Here is a 12,124-nt window from a genome sequence, read left to right on the forward strand (position 1 = left end):
TTTTTTTTTCCTTTTTAGGGTTTAAAGTCACCCTAAAGAATAATAAATGTTAAGAATCATGTATTTAAAAGATAGCTTTCAGTAGATGCATTCACAAGAATATCAAAACATGCTACAGAAATCTCCTCAGGGCTACGTTCATATGAGTTTTCCCCGAGTAAACTGTCTCTATAGCCCTTCTTGCGATTTTCTCTTAAAATACCAAACTTCTGAATTGTGGCCAGAGGCTAGTAGTTCTCATATAGTGGGGGGAGGGCAGGTGAGAGTCCCTAATAATGTTTCCATCATCCACTGGTCCTTGGTTAAACAAGAAATATAAGGATGATGTGGGAAGATTTTCAAAAAGGTAAATGCATTTGACGTCAAGACCAGAGTATTAATCTGAGGTTACACCCTTCCTGTATTCTGGTTAACATATATTTTCTAAAATGACGGTGAGTTTTCCCTTTTATTTGGAAAAAGAAAAATTTGGCCCCATAGGTTAACCCCCAAATTTATTTCCACAGCCCTTGCCATTGCGTTAGGAAAAGAATAGCTTCTTGGTCCGGGAGGAATTATTTAACACGTGACTGCTTTGGCCCAGGGGCTCTGGTATCTAGTGAGGGTGAGGTCTTCTCACAGGTGCAGCTGCCCCACTGTTAAGCTACACAACATTGATTTGCATTTCCAGGGGTTGGTTTGTTAAAGGAAAACTCTGACAGGCTGCACTTTGTTCCTGGTGGGGGATCTATTTAGGATCTCAGGCCCTGGATGAGAAAAGAGGAGGGCCAGCATTGCAGGGCATCAGCCTTTCTGCTTCCCTCCCCAGGCTTACAGGCAGTGGATAAACGACCAGAGGCAGGGAGTCGAAGAGCCTCTGCTCCCAGGCATCGTCTTCACCAACAACCAGCTCTTCTTCCTGAGTTACGCGCACGTGAGTAGGCCCAGAAAGGGGCTGCCAAGGTGAAATGTAGGATTTTGGCTTCTCCCGTGGTCAGAAGTTCAGTGGTATAGCTTTGATTTTAGCTGAAATGTGATCTTGCTGTTTATTTTCAGGATAAATTTCACCTTCTTAATGTTCTGTGAGACATAATTAATGAACCAGTCAAGTCAGGGTTTATCGGTGTTGTTTGTCAAGTGGGTGACCAGTCCTATCATAACCCACTTGGTATTTCTTTAATATATGCTGACTTCTTAATGTATGCACTACACTTTATAACCATTTCTAGTGATTCCTTCTTTGGCTTCTGGCACTCTGCCTTCTGCTGCATTTCTCTTTTTTCTTCTCTCTCTCTCTCTCTCTTTTTTTTTTTTTTTTTTTTGCGTCACTGGCCGACTGTATTCCACCACTATCAACCCGTGGAGGGCCCCCAAAGCTGCGTTTCCCACAGCCAGGTGGACTGGTGAAGACGGCCTGAGCTGAAAACAACATCAAAACCAAGGAGAGTCTCATTTATTCTTCTCCTACCCCCTTGGGAGGGAGACAAACCATAAGTGACTCTTAATCTCACAAAAACAAACTGAGGGTTGCTGGGGGGAGGGGGGTTGGGAGAAGGGGGTGGTATTATGGACATTGGGGAGGGTATGTGCTTTGGTGAGTGCTGTGAAGTGTGTAAACCTGGTGATTCACAGACCTGTACCCCTGGGGATAAAAATACATTATATGTTTATTAAAAATAAAAAAAAATTTTTTTTAAATGTTAAAAAAAAAACAAAACAAGGAGAGTCATCTCACCCATTTGTGACTTTGATGGGCTTTCCGAACAGAAAGCGAAAGAAGATGTGTACTAAAAAACACACAATTCTGAGTTCAAGTCTCTGGCTAATGAGATAAGCGCCAGTTTTTGGTTGCTATTGGTTATCGCCCGGGCTTATGTCACAAACGTGTAGGCCTCATTTTCAAAGCAGGCAGGGAGGAGCCAATGAAGGTTCTAACACATGGCTTCACGGTGGGCAAACGTGCAGCCCTAAGACCACGGTTGTTACCAGCACAGCCTTCTTTTGCTCAGTCTTCACTGTCTCCTCAGTAAGCTGATTCCTTCCCACATCTTCTCTGGTTGAGCCCGGCTAAAGGAGTCCCATTTTTCTGCTATCTTTTATTTCTTAAAGTTGACATGACAACACTACATAAATGTTGCTTTATCAACATGACAGCAGCGTACCTGGAGTCACTGAAATGACCTTCCTTTTTAGTCTTTCTGTTGTTCTCAACGTAGCCTGGTCTTTGGGCCTTCCCGGTTAGAAAATCTAGATTCTTCTCTCTTACTTGATTTGTCTGTCCTTGTTTTTATGACATGGGTTCCCAAAGCTGGATGTTTCATCCTTTTATCTCCTCTTTAGATCTTTAGATTCATCCTCTCTTTCTCGCCGTTACCCTGTATCTCATCCTCTGTAGAAGGCCCTTGAGCTCTCCTATTCTGCATTATCCCAACAGCCTTAAGACATGTTTTTCTGCCTTTGGGGTCTTTCCACCACTATCTTACATGCCCCTGAAATACTACTTTTTATTTCATTACTGGCCTGCTCAGGGAACTGCAGTGACTCCCACATCGAGGCCAAGCACGTGCCGCTGGCTCTCATCATCGTGTCCAGTCTTACCCCACTCTACACAACCAGCTCTGAGTTCTTGGCGGCTCCGCCACACTCACCCTTAGCCAGGCAGGCGTCCTCCTGGCCACCCGGCAGTGTTAGGCCTCTTACTGTCTCTGGGGCGTTGCTTGTGATTTTCCTTCTGTAATGTGACCTCCTTCGTACTCCGCCCCCTCAGATGATTTAATCCTGTCGTTATCTTTCGGGCTCCAGGTTGAGTTCCACCTCCTCCACATTTCCCACAAACTTCCCCAAGGACTCCAGCTCTCTCCTTCTCTCTCTTGTCTTTTGAATCTCCAGCTCCTTTACACTTCTCTTCATTACTATGCAGTTTAGTCCTTAAATGTTCTCAAAATGTTGAGGACTTTTAGTTTTATCTCCATAGTTAATCTTCTGGATCCCTGTATTTCTTATGTATCCCCATAGCACCCAGCAAAGATGCTGGGTATCTTGAAAATCTTGACATTTTTAGATGAATTGCTTAAAAATGGTAAGAGTAAGTAACAGTTCAGTTAAGGAGGGTTTTTTTTTTTTTTTTTTGGTGTGTGGGGGGGAGTCAGTACTGGGTCAGATATCTCAAAAAACACACACAATATAGTTAGAATTTTTTAGAGCAGGGGTCGGCAAACTAGGACCCATGGGCCAAATATGGCCTGCTGCCCATTTTTGGTAAAACTCTTTTATTGGAAAAGAGCCATGCTCTTTCCTTTGTGTTGTGGGTAGCTGGTTTTGTGTGACGGTGGCAGAACTGAGTTGAAACAGAGACCTTCTCGTCTGCAAAACCTGAAATACTTAACGTCTTCCCTTTTACCGAAAAAATGTGCTGACCCTTAGTCGAGAGGACAAAGCACAATGTCCATTGGTTCTTCCTTCAGATGTTAACTTACTTAATTAAAGCCCATCTTAGTTATATCCTAGTTATATCTTTTCATGTGTAAACTAATTGGTAGCAACATTACCTTCGTAATTTTTGAAATGTCTTCAAATAAAATTCCGAAGCATATCTGATTTATTTTAAACTAAAGAGATTTAGGGAAAAAATGTAAAGCTATTTTATGTTACTAATGAGAAATTTATCTTGGAGGTTTTCCTACTGACAGAAGGAGGAGATTTTCAGTCTTTTGCACTTTGGAAGAAGTCTGCTTATAGGGAGTGAAGTTATTTTCCCTCCTGAGAGGATTCTAGGAAAACAGTGACAACCATAGTGTGTTTTCAGAAGTCTCTTAAATGGTTTGTGAAGCAAAGACAGCGCTAAAACAATACCATACAATGATGTAAGAATATAAGAAGAAATAACACAAGAAAAAGTGAGGTAATGGCGAATGTGGGAAACAACTTCAACTTAGCTAGCCTCTGAGGAACTGAAGGCATCATATTACGAAAGCGTCTTCACAGTCACATGCAGACTGTTTCTCTTCATCAAAAGCAATAGCAGCACATCACCTTTTCCACTTCCTGTGTTCCTGTAGTTTGTGTTACCTGCTAATTTTTTTCCCTCAGATAATCTTATCCTTCTACTTCTCTCCATTCCTGTTGATCCTTATTTAGTGGCCATTCATCGAGAACCTTCCCATAAATTTATACTCTTCAAACTGATCTCTAATTTCCTCTGCCTGATAAGTCTTTTAAAAACATGGTTTTATCATTTTCTTGCTCACAGACAATGTTTAAATATAGTTTAAATTCTTTAGCTTGGGGCTCAAGACTTCAGAAATCTGGCAACATCCTCTCTCTACCCTGGTCTCCCATCACTGCCCATTATGTACCACGCAGTCCAGCTACAGGGAATGTCTCGCTTTTTTTCCCTCTCGGGTAGGTCTTTGCTTCTATTTTCTTCTGCCCTTGGAATGTACCCCATCATTGCCTGTCTCCCCGTTCTTTTCATACTTCAAGATTATATCATGTTTCCAGACACATTGCAAGTCAGGATCGAGTAAGTTACAGTGCAGGAGCAAGCAATACAAAGACAGTTTCTTTTGTGTTCATGCCCCCCATCGAATGCGGGTTGAGAGAGGGGCTCTGCTTGTAGTTTTTACTCAAGGACCTGGGTTTTGGAGTCTTGATTTCAACACATGCTTAACATGTTCACCATTGGAGTAGGAAATTGGTATGAGGAAGTGTACAGTGAACCTTCATGTGGCTTCTTAAATTGTTCTTAAGATGCTTAGAACTTCTGCTAGGTTTTTAAAGCTTCCACAAGGATGTGCTGTCTATACTTCTGCTCACATTTCATGGATCAGAGCAAGTCTTAGAGCTTTGCCTAACTTCTGTGTCTATGGAGAAGTGTTTTCGTATCCAACGCCCTGACTAGGGGTGACACAAGCAAGGCACCTAGGGTGCAAAACACTCACTTCCCATGACCATACTCTGTAATAGATGATGGATTCATTTTTTTTTTCCTGTTGGACTGAATATGGTTGAATTTGGTAAGTCCTCTTCCAAGCATTATATTATTTGAATTAATACATTGGTCGATTCCTGGACATATACAGTGTTTTCTTGATTTAAGAATTGTGTCTGGAACCTGTCGTAATTTACTCAAATTGTGGAATTATGCACAACAATAAAACCTTCTACACTGGGGATTAGAATAATAGATGCTGTTACTGGTGAAGGTTTTACCTGATCTACTAAAACTGTTTGTCATCCACTGAGTCCAAAATTACTCTTCAGTATAATTTGGAGCAGTTAAGGAGGTAGAAAGTGTGTAATTGGAAAGGAAACATAATTATTGGCATGCTTTTCTCTTCTAGGTGAGGTGTAATTCCTACAGACCAGAAGCTGCCCGAGAACAAATCCAAATTGGTGCTCACAGCCCCCCTCAGTTTAGGTAAATGGGCAAATCAGTGACCCTCTTTTTAAACTGTGCATGTCCTACCTCTTCCCTGACTCAACTGTCCGAGTGTTATACCAAACAGGAGATCGGAACAAGAGCCTGTGTTGTGAACAGCAGTCTCTCCATTTTGCAGACAGAAATAAATACTTGGCCTCATGCTTAGTGAAATAAGTCAAGCAGAGAAAGACAACTATCATATGATCTCCCTGATATGAGGAAGTGGTGATGCAACATGGGGGCTTAAGTGGGTAGGAGAAGAATAAATGAAACAAGATGGGATTGGGAGGGAGACAAACCATAAGTGACTCTTAATCTCACAAAACAAACTGAGGGTTGCTGGGGGGGAGGGGGTTTGGGAGAAGGGGGTGGGATTATGGACATTGGGGAGGGTATGTGCTTTGGTGAGTGCTGTGAAGTGGGTAAACCTGGTGATTCACAGACCTGTACCCCTGGGGATAAAAATATATGTTTATAAAAAATAAAAAATTAAAAAAAAAAAAAGAAATACTTGGCCAAAGAGAAGCTGAGTACCTTTTCTTTCACTAGCAGGAAGCTAGTCTAGTCCGCATTCTCTTAAAAAAAAATGTCCATGGTAGGCATTTGTGCATGCCTCTAGCCCATTGCTATAGCAGGAGATCCATGAGCTAGTACAAGACTCCAAAGGTAATTTAGAATCCAAATCACAACTTTAGTATTATTTCTCATTTATTATCTTCCAGTTTTTGCCAGGCCCCAGTCCAGGGGTGCCATGAGCACCATGGCTGCTTAGTAAATGGGAATATTTGATTGATTCAACCACCTACGTTTTTTGTGTGTGGGGGAGGGGCACGAATGTCTCTTTCCTTAGACAAGGATGAGAGCTCACATACTATACCTTAAAGCACACAGAGCTCTGGTGAATTTTGTGTTCTAGAGTATCCTGTTTCATGAAAGCCTCTTGTTCTTCCACGCAGCCGGCTGGCAGAATGAATGAATGCCCGCTTTCGGAATAGCTCGGAACACAAAACGGGATGTATGGGGATATTTAGCTATTAGAATTCATATCTGAAGTCAGAGCGCTATGTTTTGGTTTTTAGTTTGAATCATTTTTTGAAACAGTTGCTTCAAATGAAGGGAAAAGGATGATGACCTGCAATCTTAATTGTCAGAATGATGAAATAATAAGTGAAAATAAAATTAAGGTTAGGGTGTTTACCCAGTGCTAGGTTTCTAGCCCCGTTTGAGATTTTCTGTAGTTGGGGTCAGAGAAGTATAATGGGGGCTATATAAGGAACCATAGTAATTTTTTATTGCCCAATTCTTTCCTTAGAGCTTGTCATACCTGGATATCCTTATGTTTAATGTTTAAATAAATCCATCAGCACAATGTAGGAAAATCATCTAAATTTTCTCCTATATTTAAAAAGCTTACTCCTAAAACCTTGCTTTAGAAATGTTCCAGAAATTGACTCTAAATTACCCAGGAGCATAAAAATCTAATCACAGTGTTAGAAAATTCTACCCACTGGTCTAAACTGTCAAAAAATGCTGACAGTCTCTAATGAACTAAAGTATGCTCCCACTGATGAGTGGTGCAGATAGAAAGCACACAGTAGATTAATTACTTAACAGGTAAGATTTTTAGAAACTAATTTCCTTTTACTAACTAGTTGCCTGTAATATTGGATTTTAGCTGATAATTTACAGAGTATACTTACTAATTACCAGCTAAATTCTCTTTAGCATTTGCCCAGGGTGTATCACACTATGATATATATGCATCCCTACTCATATATCCCAGTTAAAACACAGGAGGTTTGAATATAGGCCACTATATTCCTTCACATGCCCATAGGTCACATAGTCATTAGGGAAGAAATAGTAACTAAGAATGCTGAGTCTCTCTAGTCAACACTCTGAACATGCAGTTGAGTAAGAAATAGATGAGGGGGCAGTTTTTGCTGGCTTGTTAGTGATGTCTGCAGTAACTATAGATTTTGAGTACAGCAGAAATCACACAATGGAAATAGCACTGCCAACCAAAGTGCTGAGTAGGAATCCACAGTCTTTACTGCAGTCAGGGAACTTGTAAGGACACCAGATTTTGGAACCAACTCCGGTAAAACATTGCTCATCAATAACGAGTAGATATCATTCATTAGTTTGTTGCCTGGACTGAATTTGAGGTAAATACAAACCTTCAAATGTAATAGGAATGAAGCAAAAGTGTTTTTGTAGATTGGGTGAGGTCGTAGGTAGCAATGACATGAATGAATCTTACAGACATAATATTGAGTGAAAGAAGGCAGGAACAACAGAGTGTGTACTGTGGAGTCCATTCATACGAAGTTCAAAAACAGGCAAAACTAATCAGTGGTGATAGAGGTCAGACTGTAGTTATCCTTGGAAGCTCCACTGGTAGGGCACACCGTGGAGCCTTCTAGGTGCTAGAAATATCCCATATCTTGTTCTGGGTGGTAGTAACATGAGTATACACACATGAACAAAATCAGTGAACTTTACCTTTCAGGTGTGTGCACTTTATATCAGTTATACCTTCCATAAATGTTAAAAAAATAGAAAGCCCAGGTATTGGTAAATCTAACAGTTTATAGGAATCTGTAGATTTATAGGACTATACAATCACATACATGATTTATAGGAATTGTAAATCCTACAGTTGATAGGAATTTGAGGGTATTGGGAAGATTAATCAGAGCATTTGTCTGACTTTCAGGAGGTGTTGGTTCTAGTCTCAGCTCTGTGAATTTCTTTGGAAATTTACTTCTCCCTTTTGGGCTTCAGTTGTCTCCCCTGTAAACAGATGAAATGAATGCAACATCCCTGTGAGCAGTACACTGTTAAAGTTTTTTTCCAGAACCTCTTGCGATGGAAGAATTAAATGACATGAGCTGTGACATATCTTTTCCAGGGTCAATGGTGCAGTTAGCAACTTCGAAGAATTCCAGAAAGCCTTTAACTGTCCATCGAATTCCACGATGAACAGAGGCCCGGACTCCTGCCGACTCTGGTAGCTGGACCGCTGGTTTCTGCCATCCCAAGAGCCACGCAGTACCAGTAGAGGCCACACGGAGCGCTCGTCACCACTGCTGTCAGCCTGTATTCCCCGCCCCACCCCGCTGAACTCCAGTTTTTAGTGCATCTTCCGTATTTGGGTGTTGGTTGGATCGAAAGAGTATATTCAAATTGTAGGGCTCGGAATCTAAGAAGGGATCTCAGTATGTTTCTTGACAAAACCAGACTAACAGAAATAAATCTCTAGGCTACTTTTGTTAAAACATTATCTGCTGAATTGTTGCTCTTGCCCATTTTTAGTGTGAAAACAGCTAGGTGGTATACACCGTCTTAAGCCACAGCTTCGCAGGGACCTAAGCATAATTTATCCAGAAAAAAATTCAGTCTATTGAATGTGTAACCCTCAATGATGAAGACATGTTCCTGGAACACCTGGTAGTTCTTGTTGCTCTACGGAATGTGCTGCTGCTAGGTTTTACGTATCGCCATCCACCACGTTTATTAACTCAATGGTGGTTAAGTTAGAAATGTGTTGGAGCTTCGTTTTACAATTTTTGCTGATATTTTTGCCTTCAGTTCAGAAGTTTGTTGGGATGAAAATGCATCTTGCAGCTTCGGTCTGACGTAGCTGATGGCCCTGTTTAAGTCAGCATGAGCAAAGCTGGCCGAGAGGCTACTTGAAAAAGGGTTTCAGTTCTTCAAATAGAAAAAAGAAAAAAGGATGTGTCTTTAAGGCCCAGAAGAAGTCAAAACTCCTCATCACGCAACAGTAGAGACACGAGGAGATGAAATCTCCACCATTTGATCTCTTTTGCCCAAGCCTCAATGATTATGTCTCTCTGACAGACACTTTTCCTTTGTCCAATTCTTACTTGTCTCGTTACCCTCATGTATGTGCATTTTTCTGTTTCTGAAATGAGAAGACATTGAGAAAATGATTTTCTGATTCTCTGTTAGGAACTAACGGCTTTTATTCCCCCTTTAGCTTAAAGGCACAGATACTACATTGAAGTGGGTGCGAAGTAACCTTGTGTTTTGGCTTGGTTAATGTTACTGCTCTTTGAAAAAAAGCTTTTTGAAAAATTTGTTGAAGACATTTTAGAATTTATTGATTAAATTTAGAATTCCCTGCATAGTCCAAAGAAACATAATTTTCACCGTCTAAGCCTTCTAAAGAGTCTGTTAGAAAGAGCAGGACTAAGTTTTTGATCCTCAGGACTTGATGCTTTCATGTGAACTTGTCCATCTCTTATTAGTGTGTATCTGTAGGATAAAATTGTGATGGCCTTAATCTGGCATTTCAAGTTTTTAAAAATAACTTTCCTCCCGGTGCATTATTCATTGTATATGCAGTTTTGGCCGATAGGAAAATCTCAAAAGCAAAAGGACAAGTTCAGACTAACTGTGGGGCCATTTTGCACCCCTGTGATTTGTTGTCCTTTTTTATTTTTTAAATGTTAAGTTCGTGCCATGTCTTTTTGTCACTGTGGGAACTTCTGAAGGGGGAAAATTGCAGGGGCAGCATCACGAGGAAAACAGTTACACTGCTTTAGGGGAGAGTGATTTTCCCCTTGACCTCCTCCTCTCTGAATGAATCAACTTTTGAAGTGCAGCTAGTTTTTCTTCCTTTTAACCAAGGCTTAATGTAACCTTTGTTCATATTCTTAAAAGCAAGGGCAGTTAGGGTGGGTCTGCTGGGAGTGGACAAGTGTTTTCTCTGGAGGAATCATTCTGATTTGTTTCTAGTACAAGATGCTCCTTGTTTTACGCCAGTACTTGGACATTTAAAATCAGTTGTGGTTTCTTGTGCTTTTATGAATAGCACTTTCCTTCTAGATTTCTCTTTTTAGACTCCAAATAAACACATTCCTGCAGGTCAGAGAAAGTGTTTGATTTCTGAAAGCACAGGCTGAGGATTGTAGAAATGCGCATCAGTCACTTGCTGGTTGAGGACAGCTGGTTGGTGATCAGCTGGGGTCCTACACTTTCTAAATGATGTGGCTGCCTTGTCCTGATTAACTTGACTTGACATAAGTCCACTATCCAGAAAGTTGCGGATACGACGGCCGTTATTAAAACAAAATAAACCCAAAGCAGCGATACCAAATCCTCAGTACTAGCTAGAACAATAATTGCGGTAGGATTGGATTTCCAAATACATGCTCATGTTTACATTTTCAGACGACACTCTCGTTGTTCCTTTTCTTTAATACAGATCGCTACAGGAAGCAGACTTTGAGTAAGTGGTAGAGGGAAGAAGGTAAAACACGAGTGGAAGGAAAGGTAAAAAAGTAGGGAGAAGAATATGTTGCTGACAAGAAGACAGGATTTGGGCAATCCTTGCTAAGCTCATCCACTGGAGTACAGCCATAAAGTTTTACAAAAATAATCGTAAGTCAAAAGGAAATTAGATATTGGATCACAGACTAGAACTGCCGTCACATACTTTTCTGATTCATATACCAGATGTTCTGCCAATGGACTATTGTCTGCGTGTTGGAAGGAGTTAGGTTTTTTTTTTTTTTTTTGAAAATTCTCCCAGATTAGTCAAGGATTTTATGTATATAAAGTGGTATTATTTGAGCTTATCTTCACTGCCCAAAGTTTGTTCAGCTTTTCACCAGCCACACAGCACTGGCCTCCTATTTCCATTTTTGCCTTTTATGAGATGGACTTGGACATGACAGATGCAAGCTCAGGATTCGTAAATTATCCTGAAGTTTATTCAGTGCCTTTCCTCAATGGAGCTTAAAGCATAGCACATAAATTTTATCTTTTTTAGCCCTGGAGCATCACTAAAAAGCAACAAGGAATGATGGCTTGCCACACAGGTTATGCTCATGCCAGAGAAGTGGAGAGAGGTTTGAAATTGCTTTGTTGAGTATCCCAGAATCAGGAAAGGCAGAGTCTTTGTTCTGTGGGCTACTGACCTCTGCATTAACCTTCATCCCTAGATCACCCCATTTCTAGATACATTTATTCTCTTAGTATTTCCATAATCACTTAGCATTTGATAGGCTTCTTCCTTGAGATTTTTAATGTAATGTCTCAGTGGCATATTAAGGTAAGGAAGAATATGCTTGCTACATGCAGCTACACTCTCGTTACTGGTGGCTGTACCCCCACTGGTCTGAAGAAAGGTGTACCTGCATGATGCATTTTATATCTAAATGGTCATTGTATTTTCTTCTCTTGTAGAACAATGTGAACAGTCATTTTAAGGACAATAAAAAGTTGAAGATTTTCTGTTTCCTCTCTCTTTATTTTTATGTATGTGTGTATATGTGTGTTTTACTCTCTTTTAAAAAATATAATTGATTGTATCTGTTAACACATTCAGTTCTGTTTTAGACAGTCCTGTTTGCCCCCCAAAGAAACGTAGTCTTGGTCTAGGAAAGTGGGATTTGAATGCCTTAACTTGGCAGACAGTGAGAGATTTGCAAGGTGGTCATTGTATTTTTTTCCAGAATGTAAGTCAGCAGAGGTGGCTTATTGCTTATGCAGTAATATTCCTATTGAGGAAAAGGGAGGCTTCTGAGGGAATTATGAGCCACAATAGGGCTGATCTTAACAAAATGACGGTGAACATTACAGTTAGTATCAGACCAAAGAATCTCTTTGGGCTCTCACTTTTCTTTAACGATCTAGTCCATTTATAGTCACTCAGCACACCATAACTGAACACCTGTTCTGTTTGTCTCATGG

At 40.5% G+C, this 12,124-nt stretch overlaps 1 protein-coding gene across 2 annotated transcripts in view; it reads left to right on the forward strand.

Moving 5' to 3' along the window:
• Positions 1-11,665, forward strand: part of PHEX (phosphate regulating endopeptidase X-linked) — a 211,781-nt gene extending 200,116 nt beyond the window's left edge. Inside the window, exons 20-22 of one of the 2 annotated variants that reach the window (XM_059157512.1) lie at positions 809-913; positions 5,322-5,398; positions 5,538-5,669. In XM_059157512.1, the coding sequence (XP_059013495.1) occupies positions 809-913; positions 5,322-5,398; positions 5,538-5,547 (192 nt within the window). In that variant the 3' untranslated portion in view covers positions 5,548-5,669. Of the gene's footprint in view, positions 1-808; positions 914-5,321; positions 5,399-5,537; positions 5,670-8,315 lie in introns of those variants that run through there. The other variant, XM_059157511.1, reaches the window with a different exon arrangement.
• The last annotated feature ends 459 nt before the right edge of the window (positions 11,666-12,124 follow it).

This window comes from Mustela lutreola, chromosome X (assembly GCF_030435805.1).
Source record: "Mustela lutreola isolate mMusLut2 chromosome X, mMusLut2.pri, whole genome shotgun sequence".
Classification (NCBI taxonomy): domain Eukaryota; kingdom Metazoa; phylum Chordata; class Mammalia; order Carnivora; family Mustelidae; genus Mustela; species Mustela lutreola.